The sequence below is a fragment of the Pimephales promelas genome, chromosome 4, assembly GCF_988280905.1.
Source record: "Pimephales promelas chromosome 4, fPimPro1.hap1.1, whole genome shotgun sequence".
NCBI classification, from domain to species: domain Eukaryota; kingdom Metazoa; phylum Chordata; class Actinopteri; order Cypriniformes; family Leuciscidae; genus Pimephales; species Pimephales promelas.
Genome location: NC_142772.1, coordinates 9,305,673 through 9,325,099, shown reverse-complemented (window position 1 = coordinate 9,325,099; position 19,427 = coordinate 9,305,673). Strand labels below are relative to the sequence as shown.

At 38.8% G+C, this 19,427-nt stretch overlaps 1 protein-coding gene across 1 annotated transcript; it reads right to left on the bottom strand.

The window, feature by feature from the left end:
* Positions 1–3,897: 3,897 nt before the first annotated feature.
* Positions 3,898–19,427, bottom strand: c4h2orf42 (chromosome 4 C2orf42 homolog). Its single transcript, XM_039661808.2, is given in 11 exon segments — positions 3,898–6,632; positions 6,634–6,803; positions 8,768–8,936; positions 9,018–9,118; positions 9,209–9,316; positions 10,676–10,780; positions 10,998–11,105; positions 14,074–14,181; positions 16,802–17,836; positions 18,650–18,703; positions 19,300–19,427. Coding segments are annotated over 9 exon segments (1,935 nt in total). The 5' UTR covers positions 17,823–17,836; positions 18,650–18,703; positions 19,300–19,427; the 3' UTR covers positions 3,898–6,587.

Genomic DNA, 19,427 nt, shown 5'->3' with positions numbered 1-19,427 from the left:
TAAATACCTGCATCTATTTAAGAGGCACAACAAGAACTAATACTGTAAAGAAGCCAAAAAAAAAAAACGCCACCTGGAGGTTTCTTTATGTATATTACTTCATTGACACTTTAGACAAGTCAAGACATGCCTGAACAAGTATCAGGGGGCAGTCAATGGCTGTGTCCCTATTCAAAGGCTGCATTCTTCCGAGGCCACGACTTCAAAAGAAAGGTTGAACTGAGTGTTTTTGAATGGGATGTCTAGTCAAAGGGGGACTGTTCTTGTCACCTAGCAACTGTGACAGCTTCCATAGTCTACCAGCAGTAACATTTGTGCTGAATAGTTTTAAAAGTTATATTCAACTGCCTAAAAAAACAGGACTCACAACCTGTTTAAATATATCTTACCAAGATGCAGTTTTACATGCCGCCTGTTCTAGCAAAACATTACAGGCAGAAGACAATATTCCTCCGCCCAAGCTAGCAACCACCAAGAAAAGGTGTTAAGACCAGTTCTCGCCCAGGACAACTGGAAGCTGCTGGCTGATCTTGATCAACGGCTTATTTTTCCACCTGAGATTGCCACCACTAACCTACGACCAGATATTGTATTGTGGTCTGGATCAGCACGCATTGTTCAACTGATAGAGTTAACAGTGCCATGGGAGGATGCGGTAGATGAGGCATATGAGAGGAAGAAACTGTGGTATGCTCATCTGGCCCGTGGCCACTGAAGCAGAACAGCGAGGATGGAGAGTCTAGGTTTATCTAGTGGATTTGTGGCACACTCTACAACCCGGTTCCTCAGAGACGTCGGATTCAGTGGCCAAGAGTTGCATCGCACAGTAAAGGCTGGCTGTGGTTGAGACGGAAATATTTTACCTGACCGTGTACAGGCCGCCACGATAGGGTTTCGTAGAATTCTTGAAAAACTTGAAGAGTCTGTTGGTTTATTTGTATAGGTTGCATAGTAATTACAGTCATTACGTTCCTGTTTCCTGATATTGTGTTTTGCGGTAGGTGGTATGCCATACGGAACCGTTGCCACTGAAACTACTTTAACGCAACAGTGGGGCTCGACAGCAATAGTCAAACGGGTTGGCGCGAATGCTTGGGTTGCGGAGAGATTGTAGTTAGGTCACATGTTAACTTCAAGGAAGGAGCAACCTCAGCAGCAGGAGGGATGTAGAGGTCAGAGTCACTGTCGAGCCCTCTTAAGGTGTCGTGGGCTAGTCGACGAAACACTGAGGATGGAAGGTGCCCACTTGAAGACCCCAGAGATGTCCCCTACTCGGCTCAATCCAGACGGTTGTGGTGCTGGTCCACTGGGGAGACCATACTGTAGTTGCAGCCGTGGTGTGTGCTGACACGCCTTTCTATTTACCTTTCACTAAACATATTTAGATATATCGAAATCGTCTTCCATTGCGATTTCCCATATATCTAAATATGTTTAGTGAAAGGTAAAACTTCTGAAATCTCTGTGTAAACATTGCGTGACGCGAGAGATCACTTCCGGCATACATTGGACACAGTTCAGTTCGGTTCAGTTGGACATCTGATTCAGATAAGTTCGACATGGGTGTTAACAAGAGGTAAAAACGATATAAATACTGTTCATTTTCTCACACAAACCGCTCGTTTCGTGTCTTAGGCCATCAACGTGTACTTACATTCACGAGTCATTAAATCAAGTTTAATTTTGACTTCTCTGTGCATGCTCTTTGAGGTGGACCGCCTAAACCTGCATTATATGACTGACAGACAACACCGGTTTGACCCAAAAATGTCAAAATTGAAAATACTGTGGAAACAAAGACACCTACATCTTGGATGCCCTTGAGGTAAGCTAAAACATATCAAAATTTAATTTCAAAGTGAACTATCCCTTTAACGCCGGACAGAAGAGGAGTCACACCACCATATGGAAAGAAGCGTAAATGGATAGAGAAATATAGTTTACTGTTGAAGACCAACACCCCGATGAAGGCCAGTGGGCCGATACGCGTTGGTGTTTTTTAATGGTTTAGCCCTCGATTGTTTAATAAAGGCCTTTTTCACTTTTGTAACCCTGAGTGCCTGGACTTGGATTTCTTTCCAATTTTTATGAACTTTCAACCCTTCCAAGAGCACCAGAGGATACAAGGGACACCAGCAGCGCTCCAGCTTCCTTTTGTTTAATGTGAAATATGTTTTTTTTATTATTATTGTAGATTTTTATTGCAAAACCATAAGGGCAAATGCGTTTAATACCTCAAACATGCAGACATAATCCAAAATAAACCCCTTCAGCTGGGACACTCTCTCACGCTCCAGTTTCTCTGAAACTCAGACCACCATTTCTACTAGTGCTTAACCAAACCCTCTGAGCTCCCCTTGTATAAGTACCTAATGAAATAACTACTATATAATAAATACAGTCACAAATGGAATACAGAACCGATTGTTTGATATCTGAATGACAGATCGCCATATAAGTCAAAGGGAAAAGTATAAATGTTAGTAGTAACAATACAACAGTTGATAGTCACTATTAAAATAAGTACCAGTAGTATCTAATGAATAAGTGCTAGTTTCTAATGAACAAGTACTAGAATCTAATGAACGTGTACTAATATCCATTTAATGGGTACTGGTATCTGCTAACTACGAACTGGTATCTAATGAATAAATACTTATTTAAAAGATATACCTTATACCTTCTTAAAGATACAGGTTCTAGTAACTAATGGAATAGTTGCTAAAAACAAGCACTAGAAACATGAAAATAGATACCAGTACATTTTAAGGATGTTCAATGTTAAAAGGCTTGCCATAGGAGGAAATTGTCTGTTCTCAAAATGGAATACTAGCTTTACTGCATACTGTTAAGTAGACGGTGTATAGCTAATTCAAGTCTTTGATATAGCTTGTTTAAAAATGTTATTAACTTTGCGCTATTATTGACCGAACCTGAATTAACATTGAACTGATTTGAGATTAATAATTAGACTTTACATCTTATGATGGTAACAATATTCAAAACTGTGTACTACTTATATTACCATTGCTCCATCATTAAGATGCATTGAATTGAAAATGCCAATGAATATTTTAATTTCCAAGACGATTACTAGACACCACCCACTTAATTAAACATTCAATGTTAGAGGACTCCAGTTATTGTCTCAGAAATAAATATGCCTTTTTTTAAACAGATTTGTGTAGAATTTCTAGCCTTTTGGCTGTCCGATCAAATAATCATTCAAAAAAGAATGTAGCTAATTTTACATAGAATTTATTTATCATACTGAAAATAAAAGGTATAGTATAGTTGTGCATTGTGTATTGCACTGACAGATTCAGTACTATTGCATAATACGTTCAGTATTCTCTGTTGCATACTGCACATTTTTGCAATGCAAACAGCCAGAAATCTTTGTTACCAGCCCTGAGTTTCAGTCATGCCAAACCAGCCTGGATTACAATCATCAGGTTACGTCAGTTGTTTGAGTAAAGACAAAAACATCTGCAAAATGTACAGTTTGCAAATCCGGTTTATTGGCAAAATGTACAAACGTTCAGCTGTTTGCAATTAACAAATCAAATAAAAATAATTGAAATAGCTTGACAAAAATGTTAAGTCATTTCCCCAAATTCAACTTTTAATGACTTCTGCAGTCTCAAAATTATTCAACCCCCCGGAATAGATTCCCGACGGCACAATTCTGCAAAACAGATGTTGTCTCAAGCACACCTGATGCAACTAATCAAGGGCTTCATGAAATATTAAAACACATGAAATATCTAAACTGGCTAGGATTGTTGAGCGTCACATTTGACTGCATGTTAGCAATAAGGCTAAGTCAAAAGAATGGTCCAAAAAGTTGAGAAAATGTATCATTGCCCTTCACAAACAAGGAACAGGATACAAAAATATAGCGAAGACACTAAATGTTCCTAGAGACAGCGTTGGAAGCATAGCTCGCAAGTTCAAAGTTAAAGGAACATTGGTTAGACTCCCAGGACGGGGAATAAAAAGGAAGCCATCAACTGCTACAACCAGATATCTGAGAAGGCAGGTTCAGAAAAATCCTTGAGTGACTGCAAAAGATGCAGAAACATGCGCTGAGGTTTCAGCTTTCACAGTAAGGCATACTAAACGCATGCGGTTTCCATGCCAGAACTCCAAGATGTACACCACTACTGAGTCTGACCCAAAATATAATATACCTAATATGCTGCCTTTTTGGCCAGGTTTCTCTTGAAAAAGAGGTTTTAAATCTCAATGAGATCATCTGGTTAAATACATTTTTAAAAAGGCGGTTGCAGCACAAAACATACAGCACACAATATTTACATTTTGATTACAACTGTAAATAAATAAAACAAATTAATTTAGGGAGTAAACAGATTCCCAGGCATAAATTCAGATAGGTCAAATGTTGGAATTCACTGTGAATGTATCAGTACTGGAATAGTCTTTAAATATTTTATTTTAAATACTTTGGCAAATGGTTATAATAATCATTCTGTGCTTATAATAATCATTCTGTGCTATCTGATATAAGTGTTTTGTGAGGTGTATCTATATTAAGTGTCTGGACACTTAAGATAACTTAATGCATGAACATTATCAAGTGGCTAAATTTTTGGTTTATTTATTTAATTAAATGCATTATAATATATTACCAGAAAAACCTTTAACAGTAGAAGGCTTTTAATATATTTACATTGATTTAGTTTCTCTATTATTTTTATATAAATACTGAAAGGTATTAAATCTACATGATTTCTGAAAACAGGAACTTTTCACTTGTCATTAGTACAGTCCATCGTTTGATTGTAAAAAGGTTATGTTAAAATTCCATTATTAAAGCTGCTGTCCGCAGTTGTTCCTCTTTGTCACCATCTCTGTTCGAAATCTGCAATTGCAGTTATTCGCGGATATATATTATCAACTTTACATGAGCTGTACTTTGACATGGCACAGCGGGGATGAACACAATATTTGAGGAGAGTCTGCAGCTGTCAGTCGCCGCGCCAGTGTGGATAGTGGCATTCAGAATCACAGATTATTCTTTTTGGAAGTATGACCAACATTAGAATTTTCACCGGAAAATGTCATCTGAAAAAGTAACATCCACTTTTGTTCTGGTTCTTACATTGCAGTAAAGCGCGCATATTAAATCTACTAATCACTTATAAGTTATCATATCACGCAAAACCGTGCAAATTATACTTTGTTCTCAAATTGTTTATGTTAACAACATCAGCATTGCGTGACTACATGTAATGTCCTTCCGATATGTATCCTTGTTTTTCGCATGGGCCGGTTTAAGTCTCTTTTTTCCTGTAACCACTCCGAAGTTTGAAGTCTTTTGCATTTTACAACAGATTAATCTGTTGTCACTGGTGATTGTCGTTTGAACCTTTCTGGATCCGCCATCAAATTGATGAGTTTAATTATATCAAGTGCTGTTAGAAAAGGCTATAAATATAGCCGACTAGCCGAGACTCCTTCTTTATGTGTACAGATGTGACGTAATGACACAAAGACCCCATTTACACCTGGTATTAAAATGCGATCTGTATCCAGATAAGTTATCCGGATAATAAGTACCGATTCCATTTACACCTGGCCACATAAATGTGTTTTTGCAAAACGGATATAAATCCGATCTTAAACTCCCGCGTTATATGCAGATTTAATGGATTGCACGCCACCAAAAGCAACAGATTTGAGCTGCATTTCGTTGATCATCAGCTAATTTCCAAATCAAAGACATCAATAAAAGAGTGGCAACAGCGCTGGTAAGATAATTTCGTTTCTTTACTTGAAGATGAAGCGTCTGTGACTTACTTTCACTTTTATTTGCGATGTTTGCACGTTGGCTCGATGAATAGACGCTCAGCTGCTCATCTGCGGTGATGGGTGATGCGTGTCGCAGTAGCGCCGTCATATCTGACTATAACATGACATATAGCCTATATAACAAGCTCTCACTCGTTTATTTTTGTGCCTTTTTGGGAGGAGTAAAATATACATATGTGGTTTCAACAACCAGATTGCGTTTACACCTAGTAAAGATCCGGACACAATGCGAGCCAGACTACCTCCAGATGTGGTCAGGCAGATCCGATCGCGATCCGATCACAACGCATTTACACCTTGCATTAACATGCGTTTTTTATTATCCGGATAACTTATCTGGATACATATCGCATTTTAATACCAGGTGTAAATGGGGTCAAAGACATGCTTGAATCTCCCGTGGAAATCCACCAGTACCACTGAACTTAAAAACATTACAAGCTTACCGCTTTGAATAGAATAAGGCAAGCAGAGAGTTTTGAAAGTTTTGGTTATGTATTTTCTCAAGTATGTATTTTGGATCATTTTTAACCCAAAAAAGCTATGGACTGCAGCTTTAAGAAATGTGGATATCTTGAACATGAGGTAATATTTTGTTACCGCACAAAACATATATGGACGAGATCATTTTAGTTGTACACTTATATAAATAATTTACATCTGTATGCCCGATGCTGTAATGCAACCTTTGAACAGTTTCTGACAATGAACATTTTTCTGAGAAGCACCTTATAAGTTTCTACTTGAGTCTTCTACAGTGGTTCTTCACTGTTGTGGGATGGCATCTGCTGCTGTTTGCTCAGTCCTCGCCGTCCCAGGAGAGCTGTTGCAGTGCTCCGGTTTACTACCCAGCTGATGGCCATACTCAAACTTGATCCTCAATTCTCCCACCTGTGAGTGCGGAAGGATGTCTGGAATCCATTCGATTACAAAGGGCACTGGCTCCGTCTGCTCAGCAGCACAGGTCCCTGAGAGACGATACCACAGTGTTTTAGTTATACAGTAAAGCAGAATACTTGGAGTGATAACTATCCCCATGTCCGGCTCCTGTTAGGAGCATGGCCCACCCTGGCCCCACGCCAAACAACGTCCAATTTTAAAATTGGTGTGATTTTCAGAGTTGGCACTTTCAAAACACCCTACTTTCGGATACCGTACAGTTGAGTGATAGTGATAAAAAAACAACACAGCAAAACAGCCCCATTGAAGACCTGCCTCTTTGTTACAAAATTTGATACAGGGGAAAGGATTAAATTATGTTAATACGGGCCCACCAGAAATTTCACTTGGCCCACCTCATATCTCAAAGCTAGAGCCGGGCCGAATTATCTACTGGGAGAAATACCTCCAAATGCCTTACTCAGATTAAATGGTGATAGTATGTCTTATTTCTTGCCAGTGTTATGCTAACCCATCATAAAAAAAGTCATCATGACATTAAAAATTCATCATAAGTCTTATTAATGAGAGAAAAATCTCTAAATTCTTAGAAATGAAGTAATAAGTATGAGCTAGTCGAAATTGTGAAATACTAAGTCATAGTCAAAATTGAGACAAGATTATGACAAAGATTAAATTATGAAATACAAAATCATAAATTATGAGTCTGACATCGTAGTTATTATTAATCATAATCATCTTATTATTTTGACTTGTCATTGTTTCAACATGTCATAATTATAATTCACCAAAGCATGATATTTTTCTTATGTGGATGGAATGGGCTTCCACAGAATCAAGTATTCCAGAAAGCGCTGTTATAATATATCTGGATACTGTATTGAATATAATGTGGAATCTTTCTGTTGTGGCACTGAAAACATTTCCGCTTTGAAAACTGAATATCAATCTCAAATTTTAAGAGAAAATTGGGTATTATGATATCTAAACACAAAGATCAATAATATTGCTAATATATGAGTTCTGAAAAAAATGTAAAATTAAAATGGTTTGACCATTTGTTGCTTTGGTCATGTGATATATAATTAATAAAGCAATTCATGCATTTTCATATAAACAACAACAAGCAATATTGTAGAATGTTTGATCAGGAATCAAAAAGAATGCAATAGAAAGTTCGTTTAGCCAGTGGAATCACTTTGCCGTCCTTGGGGATAGCAATTGAAAGGGGAATGAGATTTGAAACAATCTCAGAAACCATAAATCCAATTCTAAACAAAGGGTACGTTTACATGACAACAATCTACTAAAAAAGGAAAAGTGTGTTTTTCACATACAGACGACAACATTGTCAAAAAGTTCCCCATTCCCAAGGATCTATGAAAAGGACAAAAAATCTGTATTATGCTGCCAGGCCAGTAGTTAGCAACGTCACTTTGTAAAGAAACACTACATGCCTATAGACACGTAATACCAAGTGGCTCTTTATCTCTCTTGAGACGCGGTGACTTAAACTGCAATTCATCAACTGGCCACTAGAGACAGGATGCAAAAGAGAGTCAATCCCAACTTTACAGCCAAAGAAAAAGTTTACAGCCCAGTACAAAAAGTGGTCTCTATAGTTAATTTTGCACTTCATTACAACAGTGAGGGGAATGATTTATTTTTATAACATCCGTTTAAATTATATTAAGCTTTAAAGTTCTGCATAATTAGGGCGGGGCCACTTGAGTGTATTGCCGCTGCGGTCACTACTAGCCGTTTGTCTGCTGTCTGTTAGCAGTCACCTCAGCTAATTCCGCCTCTTTGACCATTTCCAGATATCAGAGAATGATGCGCTGCCAAGAGGGCGACGGCCGGCTCCAATTTTGTAGTTAACACGGAGACGATAATGGTTTAGTTTTCGAAAACAAGCACAAGCAAAGTGTTTTCAGGCCCCCAAAACGGCACTGTCAAAATGCATAAAAGGTTTTCGGTTTTTAGTTGAAAAAAGTGTCATGTAAAAAGCCCCCAATTGAACACATCCACTTACCCACTCTGAGGAAGGTGCGTTGCTCCAGTGGTCTGATGGCCAGAGGCTTATTTGTGCGTGAGTGGTGGCTGGTGTCTGATCCAGGATCAGGATGGGTCTCCCGGGAGCGGTACAGTGAATAGGAGCCGTCACTGTTCTTCACAAAACTCTGAGTGAGTTCCAGAGGTAACTGTTCAAACAGAGTGCCCTCATTTAGAGACTGCCCACAGAGGCTATGGCCATTAGTGAGGATCTGAAAACGGTTACACACCTCTGGTGTATCAAAGATTCGTTTCACCTGCATCAGGTTGGTTATGTGCCAGGTGTACTTAGAGAAAGAGCCCAGTGGCAAAGCATCATCACGCACAAATGCTAAAAACACAGAAATGACAAAATATTAAAACAAGGTATAACAAGATTTATAATTAGCACATGTTTAATGACTACACACATTATACTCACTGGTGGTGTAGTTGGGGAGTCTTCTCTTTTTTGAGCCCAATGATAAACGCTGCTGTAGGGCATTGAAGAAAGACTGAGGGATGTGGAACACCAACGGCTCTGGCTTGCCTATTCACATCAAACTTCAACTTCAGTGTTAACTCAACATTCTAATCTGAAATTCTGATACAAAACGTAGAAATACTTGAAAACTGGGAAACACTCAGGCCTGTCAGAACATGTCTGGTCATAATTTATCCCAAAAATTAACAGAATAATACACTCACTGCCCATAACTTTATAAAAGGTACAGCTCAATAGTACTACTGAGTCGGACCCCATTTTGCCTTCAGAACTGCCTTAATTCTTTGTGGAATAGAACTGCCACTTCATTGGAGATTTTCTCTTTGTTGGACCATTCTCTGTAAACCCTAGAGATAGTTGTATGTGAAAATCCCAGTAGATCAGCAGTTTATGAAATACTCAGACCAGCCCGTCTCTTAAGTCACTTAAATCACCTTTCCTCCCCAATCTGATGCTCAGTTTGAACTTCAGGAGATTGTCTTGACCATGTCTATATGCTTAAATACATTGATTTGCTGCTATGTGATTGGATAATTAGATATTTGTGAAAAGGAGCAATTGAACAGGTGCACCTAAAGACGCGGCCGGTGAGTGTTATTATACAATTATATTATACAAAAATTATAACATTATACAATATATAGACATAAGGAAAAAAAGAAAAAAATATATACTGTATATACAGTGAGGAAAATAAGTATTTGAACACCCTGCTATTTTGCAAGTTTTCCCACTTAGAAATCATGGAGGGGACTGAAATTGTCATCATAGGTGCATGTCCACTGTGAGAAACATAATCTAATAAATGTATGATACAGCTGCAAATAAGGTGTATATATATATGTATGTATGTATGCATATTTATATATGCATGTATGTATATGTGTATGACTGTATGTGTGTGTGTATATATATATATAAATATTTTATGAGCATTTACATTTATTGTACTTTTTTTAAATTAATTTTTACACTAATTTCAGTTTTTAAAAAGTATATTCTTCTATGACTTATTTAATAAATCATAGTAGTATTTGTTGTTCTGCCCTTTTCATAAAAAAAATAAAATCACTGTTGGATGATTCTTATTATTGTGCTTAATTGTCATAAAAAAATGTTATCAAATATTGAAAAACTGAAAAAAATAGGAGAAATCTTAAAGGTCTCCTGTAATGTCTATAATTATGACATCACGGGTGTTCAAATTACTTTGGTTGGAGCAAGATGGAAATGCACCTTTTCAGAATTTTTGGGGTTTTTTTTTTTACTCTACAAAATGATTAAGTAAAAATGTGAGGAAAAGCAAATGATCTTCTCTTTTTTTTATCTTGAAGTGAAATATGAAAACCCAGACATAACAGGTTTTTAACAGGCTTTGTGAGGGTCGCCCTAATGTTTTCTCACCATCAAACTGGAAGTGCATCGTCTGATGGATCCTCTCTGTAACACTGGCTAACCACTGCTGGAAACCCAATGACACATGCGTCTCATCCACCGGCTGGCTGCTTCCTGTTAAATTCACCCGAGGACATTACACACATCAAAAAATACAACTTTTGATAATAAAAGCCATGTGTACGTCATTTATATTTTCAAACTTAAAGGGGTAATGTGATGAATATCTCAACATTTGTAACAATGCTGAAGAACAATGACAGCCAGAGTGCTAGAAAAGAAACAGAAACCAAGAAAAGCAAAATCGTGTAACAGGAAATATTTGGAGCACCTGGGTTCTTAATTCCAGTAGAACTGGAGTGTTTTCTGTGAGTGGGCTTGCGCTGGTTTAGGGTGGGAGCAGAAGTGTCTTTGACAGCCAGAGGAGAAGCAGAGGAAGCTGTGTGAAACAGTGACAGGTCCAGAAAGCCAAAGAATAAAAGAGGAATGCAGATTACAGAGGAGGTGGTCAGTAACCACAGCATGTAGACATCAACGACAGATTTCAGTGGGTGGAGAAGAAGAGGCTCTAGGAAGGATTCATTTCGATCCCCACACAGAATTTGCATCAACAGAAAGCTAAGATTTTCTAAAAAAAATTCAAATATCCATCATTCACAAAATTACCTGCTTCCTTATGTGTCTGTTTATCAAACATTCTGGTGGATTTTAATTTGTATGTAAATGTATGTAGTTGCTGCAAGTATGTCACATTTTTCCATTCCAGTCGAACATCCCTTTTTTAAAAAGCACCTAGCAACATAACTAGCGACTTTTTAGACGAACCATAGCTATTTTCCATAGAAAATATTTGGCTTAATCATCACTGACTGAAAACAGAATCTCCTTCTTGTGGTTTGTTACTCATTTGGTGGTTATCCACTGTGTGAGAGAAACATTAAGAAAGACATTTTGTATTTTCTAACCTTCTCTAGGAGCAATAATTTATGCAAATATAACCAAAATCATAGCACAGCCATTGTCTTTAACTTGTTATAAGGATTGGCACAGACATAAGGATTTCATGCTCAATTCTTGTCAGAAACAGAAAAATATGTAAATGAGAATAGCTTTTTTCGTAATTTGTCTGTTAAGATACAGAATGTGAGAAAAGAGAGTAGGAGAGAAGTAAATAGATGTGAAGGGTTTAGGCAGAATGAAAATACGATGCAATCACGGCATTAAAGGAGTAGTTCACTTCAGAATTAAAATTTCTTGAAAATGTACTCACGCCCCGTGTCATCCAAGATGTTCATATCTTTCTTTCTTCAGTCGAAAAGAAATTAAAGCTACAATGTGTGATTTTTATACCCATCTAGCGGTGAAAAGGTATATGACCATCCAGTGAATATTAGTTTCTGTTCCTCTCAATTGACTTTATGCACAGTTGCACTACTTCCTGAACTTAAGCCAGCTCCTTGTTTCCTGTCTGCTATGGGCTCTATGTACGGCGGTATTTCCGGTGAAGCATTAGGGATGCTCGATAACTTCCGCCGATCGTAGAGTCCAATGCAATACCGAGAATTTATATTGAATTTTATACTCCATGGTTATACTAAAGAAACGTTAGTCACAAAAACAGATAAAACAGACACCCCTCGTTGTGTTTATGCTTCTTTTTAAAATTATATTAAATAAATATATATAAAATTACATCTAAACGTATGTACGTTTCATTTCAAAGACTGGAGGACAGTAAATTTTGAAGACTCTGCCATAATCCCGTTTTCCTTGGTTTTCCTCCGCTTTAATCTCCACAACCGGAAATGGACGAGCATCCTTGCGTCAAATGCGGAATTTATGCGTGCATATAGCCCATTATTGGCCAAACTTGATTAATTCAGGTGTGTCTGATTATTGTTGTACTACTGAGGTCAAGCACACCTAAAATTAATCAATTTGACCAATAATGGCAGACAGGAAACAAGGAGCTGGCCTAAGTTCAGGAAGTAGTGCAGCTGTGCATAAGGCCAATTCCAATTACGTTTTAACTCCTACGGTGGCCAGTGTAGTCCAAGATTAACATGGCTTCCAGTTCGACCTCGTCCATGAGTGTTAACTCAAACGTAAACGCGAAAGGCGAAGCTTGAATTAACGGGTATGTCCCTCTTTGGCTAATCTACTTTCAAGATGGAGGGGCAACATGGCGACCGACATTAGAACCCCTTACCCGTATGTATTTTCAACATATATAACATATTATACACTCACGAGAATACTTTATTACTTGAACAAAGTAAATATACATTATTGAGCACATTTATTTTTGAAAGAACTACGTGTTTTTAGCTAAGAATAAACTAAAAGAGTTACACAGTGTAGCTTTAAGGTTTTAGAGGAAAACATTTCAGGCTTTTTTTCCTTCAGGTTGAAGGTCCAAATTGCAGTTTCGATGCGGATTCAAAGGGCTCTACACAAGCCCAGTCGAGGAATAGGGGTCTTATCAAGTGAAATGATCGGTCATTTAAAAAATATTAATTTAATTTTTAACCACAAAAGCACTCTTGCACGTCCACGACTTCACGCATTATGTAATCACGTTGGAAAGGTAACGCGTGACTAGGGTTGGGTATCGAGAATCGAGTATCGATTGGAACCGAGACTAACTTTTCGTTTTTCCCGGAATCGTTCAAAAGTTAAAATTTCGATTCCTAGTTTCGATATTCACAGTCCGCCGAGCGGAAGAAGAAACTGCTGAACAACACCAACGAAGAAGCGTCTACCGGAAGTGTTGGCATAACCGCGCGAGTCGAACATGAGTAGCTTACGTCGGCGGTCCAAAGTGTGGCTTCACTTTTCTAAAAATAACGAAATCGCGGCAAAATGCAAAATTTGTGACAAAAGGAGTATTTGTGACAGAAGGATTATTTCCTTCCGAAAGACCGTTGGTTAGCAAGGTTAGCTAAACTTTTTTGACCCTGCCTCTTAAAAGAATCGGAATTGAGAATCGTTAGGAACCGGAATCGAAACAAGGAATCGGAATCAGAATCGTTCAAATTCAAACGATACCCAACCCTACGCGTGACGTAGGCGGAAAATGTAGGTCGAAAAACTAATCTCATTTTCTCCTCCAACTTCAAAATCATTCAACATCGTGTTTTACCTTATTTTCTATTTAATTTATTTAAAAATAATGACCTTTGATGCTAAATTGAAACCACAATTTGGAAATTTGAATCCATGACAGATTGAATGATGTGGGGGAGTAAATTATCAAGAAATTTAATTCTGAAGTGAACTAATTCTTTAACACGCTAATCATCCAATGACATTTAGTCATTTTTAAGCAGATTTTAGCTACTTTCCACTGAAATTAGTAAAACAGTGGGCTCAAGACAATCTGTGGATGGCTGGTCAGAGGAACTTACCCACAGACGACTCCATAAATTTGAGTCTCTTGGAACGATGAGAGATGGAGGGCTCAATGTGCTGCTGAGATATACCTGAAGCCGTGGCATCTGAACTGTCCTGCAGTCCTGGACATACACAATAATAACAGATTATTAGACAGTCATCAGTCTGATGCATAGAAAAACACTCCAGGCACCATATCAAACCTGTACCAAAATGCTTGCAGGAATAGGAATAGAAACTCTCTTCTAAGACAGGTAATTCTTGCCAACATGTAAATAAGCATTGCAAGTATCCTTAATGGAGAAGGCAATTCCAGAATTGACTGTGCTAAAACTCAAAAAAAAGAAAAATCATTTAAATTTGGCAAGAGGATTTTTTTAACATATTAATATGCTTCATTCAGTACCAAGAAGTATCAATCAAAAATTTCAGTCTTTTAAAATGTAAAGTCTGTCCAGTTATTCATCTACTATATATGTGTGTGTATACATTATATAGATAGCAGACCATCGTGGTAACATCCAGGAAACAATTCAGTCAAGTTTCCTGTGCAGTTCACACATAAGGTGCACTATTTTGGAACTGAACTAGTTGCTTCCATCACTGAACTTACTTAAGATCATGGACTATGACACTTTTTTCTTCTAGATCTGCAGTACAGCCAAAACAAACTTTGTTGCATTCATTTCCTGTTATCACTGTAAAGCTGCTTTGAAACAATCCGTATTGTAAACAGCGCTATAGAAATAAAGGTGACTTGACTTCCTATATGGAGCTTTTCAAATCTGTCACTTTTGGAACCTGGGTAAGGATGCAACCTTAGAGCAGGGACAGCCAACCCTGGAAGACTACATTCCTGCAGACTTCAGTTTCAAGCCTGCTACAACAAACTTGAATTCGATTATCTGGTTTGAGTGTGCTAGACAAGGAGAAGTGGTGGCTAACACTGCCACAGAACAGCGGTGGGCAACTCTGGCCCTTGAATGGTTCATTCCTCAAAGCTTTAGAACACAGTGCACATTAATGACATCTTGTGGTCAAAAGGTAGAAAAGCTGCCTTTACGTCCCAGAAGATCCAGTCATTTTTTGTCAAAAGACAATAAAAGTATGTGTATATATATATATATATACACACACACACACAAGCTTCGAACGTCATATCACTATTGATGATCTAATGATTAGGCGTGTTAGAGATAAGAGAGACATGTCGTGGGTGGTTCGCCAGATCTAGAATTAAGAACCACTGCGCTATGTTTTTCAGAATAGAGCTTATGTGGGTGGAGATGCAGACAACCTAAATCAGGGGTATTCAATCCTGCTCCTGGAGGGCCACCATCAATCCAGCAGAGTTGAGCGCAAATCCTCCTCAAAGTAACACACCTGAATCAAGGGGTGTGTGTCAATCAGCATACTAGGTCATGAATCAGTATACTGTGTACTCGAATTAGGTTATAACCTGGCTCAATACACATTGGGACACTGATGGCTCCATTTCAGGTGACATCAGGGAATTTCAGGGGGTCAGAGGTGTTGTATAATGCTTTACAACAAAATAAGTAGGTCTACATTGTAATGCATGTTAGCCTATATGTGCACGAACGATTGGAACTTTGGCACCACTGACTTCCATAATATATATTTTTTTCTACCATGGAAGTCAATAATACCAAACAACTGTTTGGTTCCAATCGTTCTTCAAAATATCTTCCTTTGTGTTCAACAGAAGAAAGAAACTCACACAGGTTTGCAACAACTCGAGGGTGAGTAAATGATGACAGAATTTTAATTTTGGGTGGAGTATCCCTTTAATACAGCAGTGAACCAAAGACGAAATTGTTGAAATCGTTGGTGTTTCTGATGTCACAAACTACCTTGTAACCAATAACGTAAACGTGATCGTCAACGAGTGGATCTCTGAGCTCGTGGAGGCAGGGCTAATTTGCATATTCATAGAACCATGTACTCTAAATGAAGCGAAGGTGTAGTTACATTCAAGCTATTTTAAGACAATTTTTTTTTGGAGGAAAAAACGTTTAAATATGTAATTTTGGTGATCAAAGAATGAGTTAAGGGATAAAATGATTTGAACTCTAGAGACTTTAACTCAACTGCTCAGGTAATGTCTATGTTATGCCTCATTTTAGGGGAGGGCAACATTACATTTTAAAATCAGTCAGAGCTATATAATCTATCTTTAGATTTACAAGTATAGCTTCATATTATAAGCATTACAAGGCTAGGTAAGTTTTCCATTAAGTGCATTGTGGGATTTTTGGGGGGAATGAAAATCCCAGAGCATTATAAGGATATTGCAATTGAAACAGCTCTTGAAATGGCCGACTCCCTGATCCCTGATTTCGTGGGCCAGAAATTGCAAACTTTTGAAAACAGGTTTCAAAGTGCAAGTTTTTGTAATTGATAACATTTTCATCTTTGTGTAAACTACAAAAATCCAAATTTGTAAAAACCGTGACGTCACATGCATGTGCATTATGTGTTCAGTCTATTGGGCATATAGTTTTTATCTACAAAGTCACCTCGCCAACTACTGGCCTGGCATGCAAGTACGTGTGAACAGGGATTGTTTTGACAATATTGTCATCTGTACACACAAAAAAAAACGTGTTAACGTCCCCTTAGAATTACTAGAAACTTTGAGGCAAGTGTGTAGGAGCAGGTTGAAGCTAAACTCTTGCAGAAAGGATTGCAGGAGACCCCTGAGCTAAATGGTTGACTTACCATTCATGTTGTAGTTGAGGAAAGCTGAAAACTCAGTGGCAAGCTTCTCATCACTCGTGAAGGCACAAACGCAGGCATAGAAGTGCAGGCAATGTTCAGGTAAACTGTGCTCATGGGAATTCTCTCGTTCTTTGACATTAGGGTGACTCCCGCTTCTTGCCTCCAAATCCCCCTTGGCATTGGGTGCGGAGCATGCACAGCGAAAGGGAGCAACACCCTCAGTCTTCTCTTTACCACTAGATAAGCCAACAGTCAAATGCAACAGTCCCAGAGGGTGGGCTTCACCTGGCTGGCACTTCACTATTAGGGTACCTTTGGAGACCCTCTGCACTAAGGGTCCCGGTGTCTCTGTAGCCAGCCTCCACAACTCTTCCTTAACCTGGGGAGTGGCCACCAGGGCCTCCAGCACAGAACTCTTGAGTGGCAAAGGTGTTGCTTGGGTCTGACACTCCATTGCTTGCTTCACATGGGTACAGGGACTTTTGGATGTTTGCGACACTTGCTGATGGGAACCTTCAACTGTTGACTCGCTTTCATTTTCCTGGCAAGAGGGCATGAAACAGCGACCAAGGTTGACACGGGTCAGCAAGGTTCCATCTGCGGTAGTAATGGCTGTATCCGTGAGGACTAACTCAACAAAGCCTCGCTGTTCAGAGCCACGTCCCCGCTGACGCACAGAGAATACCTGCGGCCCTCCAGCTCTACCACCTTCGCTGTCCGTCACAACTCGAACCACTTCAGACACCCCTTTCTTCAAACGTCCCGTCTCGTGGTCCCCATCCCTGAATATTGTTCCACAGGCCTTGTTCTTGCAGCTGAGACCACGAGTGCCGTTGTAAACACCGCACTGAGGGCACTTCCGGATGCCTCTTAAGGTTGCCTTGCCCAAATTGGATAAGAACGCAGGAGTCTTCCGCTTGTCCCGAAGTTTCCCGCTTAAGTTACCGGAGGTTTGAGTGACAGGAGAAACCACCGTTTGTGTCGCCAGCGGTATTCCAGAATTTACCAGAGGACCATCCATTGTTATCCCACACACTGAAACCGGGAGTGATACAGAGAACAATTTTATTCTTCATGAACTTGGGGGGAGCCCTAAGCAATATATTATTTAAGAACTGTAGTGCTACTATGATACAGTGCAGAGGAATCATTAGACTTTTTCCTTTTTACAGGAGCACAAAGCCCAGTGAAAGCGCCATCCCAGTAAAATATTACTGATAAATCCTTGTCTGATGGTGGAGATTACCACATTCAATGTAAATGTTTGCAAAAAGGTCTGACATTTGGCGCTTTTCCACTGCATGGTACAGTACGGCTCGGCTCACTTATGGCACATTTCCACTGCATGGTACGGTAGGGCTGGCTTTAAATGGTACCTGGTCTGTTGAGGTCCCAAGCGTACTGCACCGGTACTAAACACTGCAGATCACTGATTGATCAGAGTCAGACAGAATCGTCACTACCAGCGTTATTGTATGCAACACGAGAAACCAAACCCGCTAGGTTTACATAGCCAGTAACAGCCACCGCTGTAGTGACTGCTTTTAATCTAATCCCACCCACTTTAAAGCGGTACTAACAGCAGTGGAAAAGCAAACAAGGAAAAAGTGAACCGAGACCTGCCATGCCGAGCCGAGTCGTACCACGCAGTGGAAAAGCGAGCCGAACCGAACCGCACTGAGCCGTACCAGCAGTGGAAAAGCACCAATTATTCGTGATTCAGTTGATTCATTCGGACAATTCATGCACAACACTAAATCGTTTGAATTGGATTCTCACCTCTAAAAAGTAACAGGATACTTTATAAGAGAGTAAACAAAAATAGCGCTGAATGAGCTAAATGTTTACCTCCAATATATTGCTGGAAAGTCAGCAATGATGCAGCACATCAATCACATGCAACTGTAAGAAAAGACAATTCACATAACAGTACGTTTTTGAGGTGTGTGTGTGTGTGTGTATAAACAATATTATAAAAATGCTCTGGTACAGTGATAGTATTGGCCATGACACTGCATGGCTAACATAAAATACCATGGTATGTGTGCTATAAAGAATACCATTGTAGGCTACATGTTCAAAAAAATAACCTGTTGGCATGATATAGCAAAAAGAAAAAAAAGAAGAAAAAAAAAAAAAAAACTCCCTCAACACCAACACTCAAAAACCAACCAGATATAGAGATGTCTATGAAAGCAACCCTCATCATAGGTCATAGTTAAACTATTACTAAAATTATTTGAGTAGTTTTAGTACACATTTCATAAAGTATATTTAAATGACAATTAAAAAAAATAAAAACATTAAACATTCTTTAAAATGTTTCTTCAAATTCTTTGCACAAACGCATTAAAAAGGCAATGCCATGTTCCTGCAATTACACAGTAACGTTAGTACAGTAAAGATTAACAAAACATTGAAATGACATCGAGTTTAACCTTAGCTGTGTGACAGTGAATGAATGAAATGAAGTAAATGATGATGGGAGACTGGCCAACCTCTACAAGGGCGCTTTCCAGGCGCTCAGTGGTCAGATCCCACGGAGGATTTCACTTCAGAGACTCAACAACCGTCGCCATTCCTCCTTACATACAGACGCTCTGCTGCGGCTGTAACGAGCTTTCCG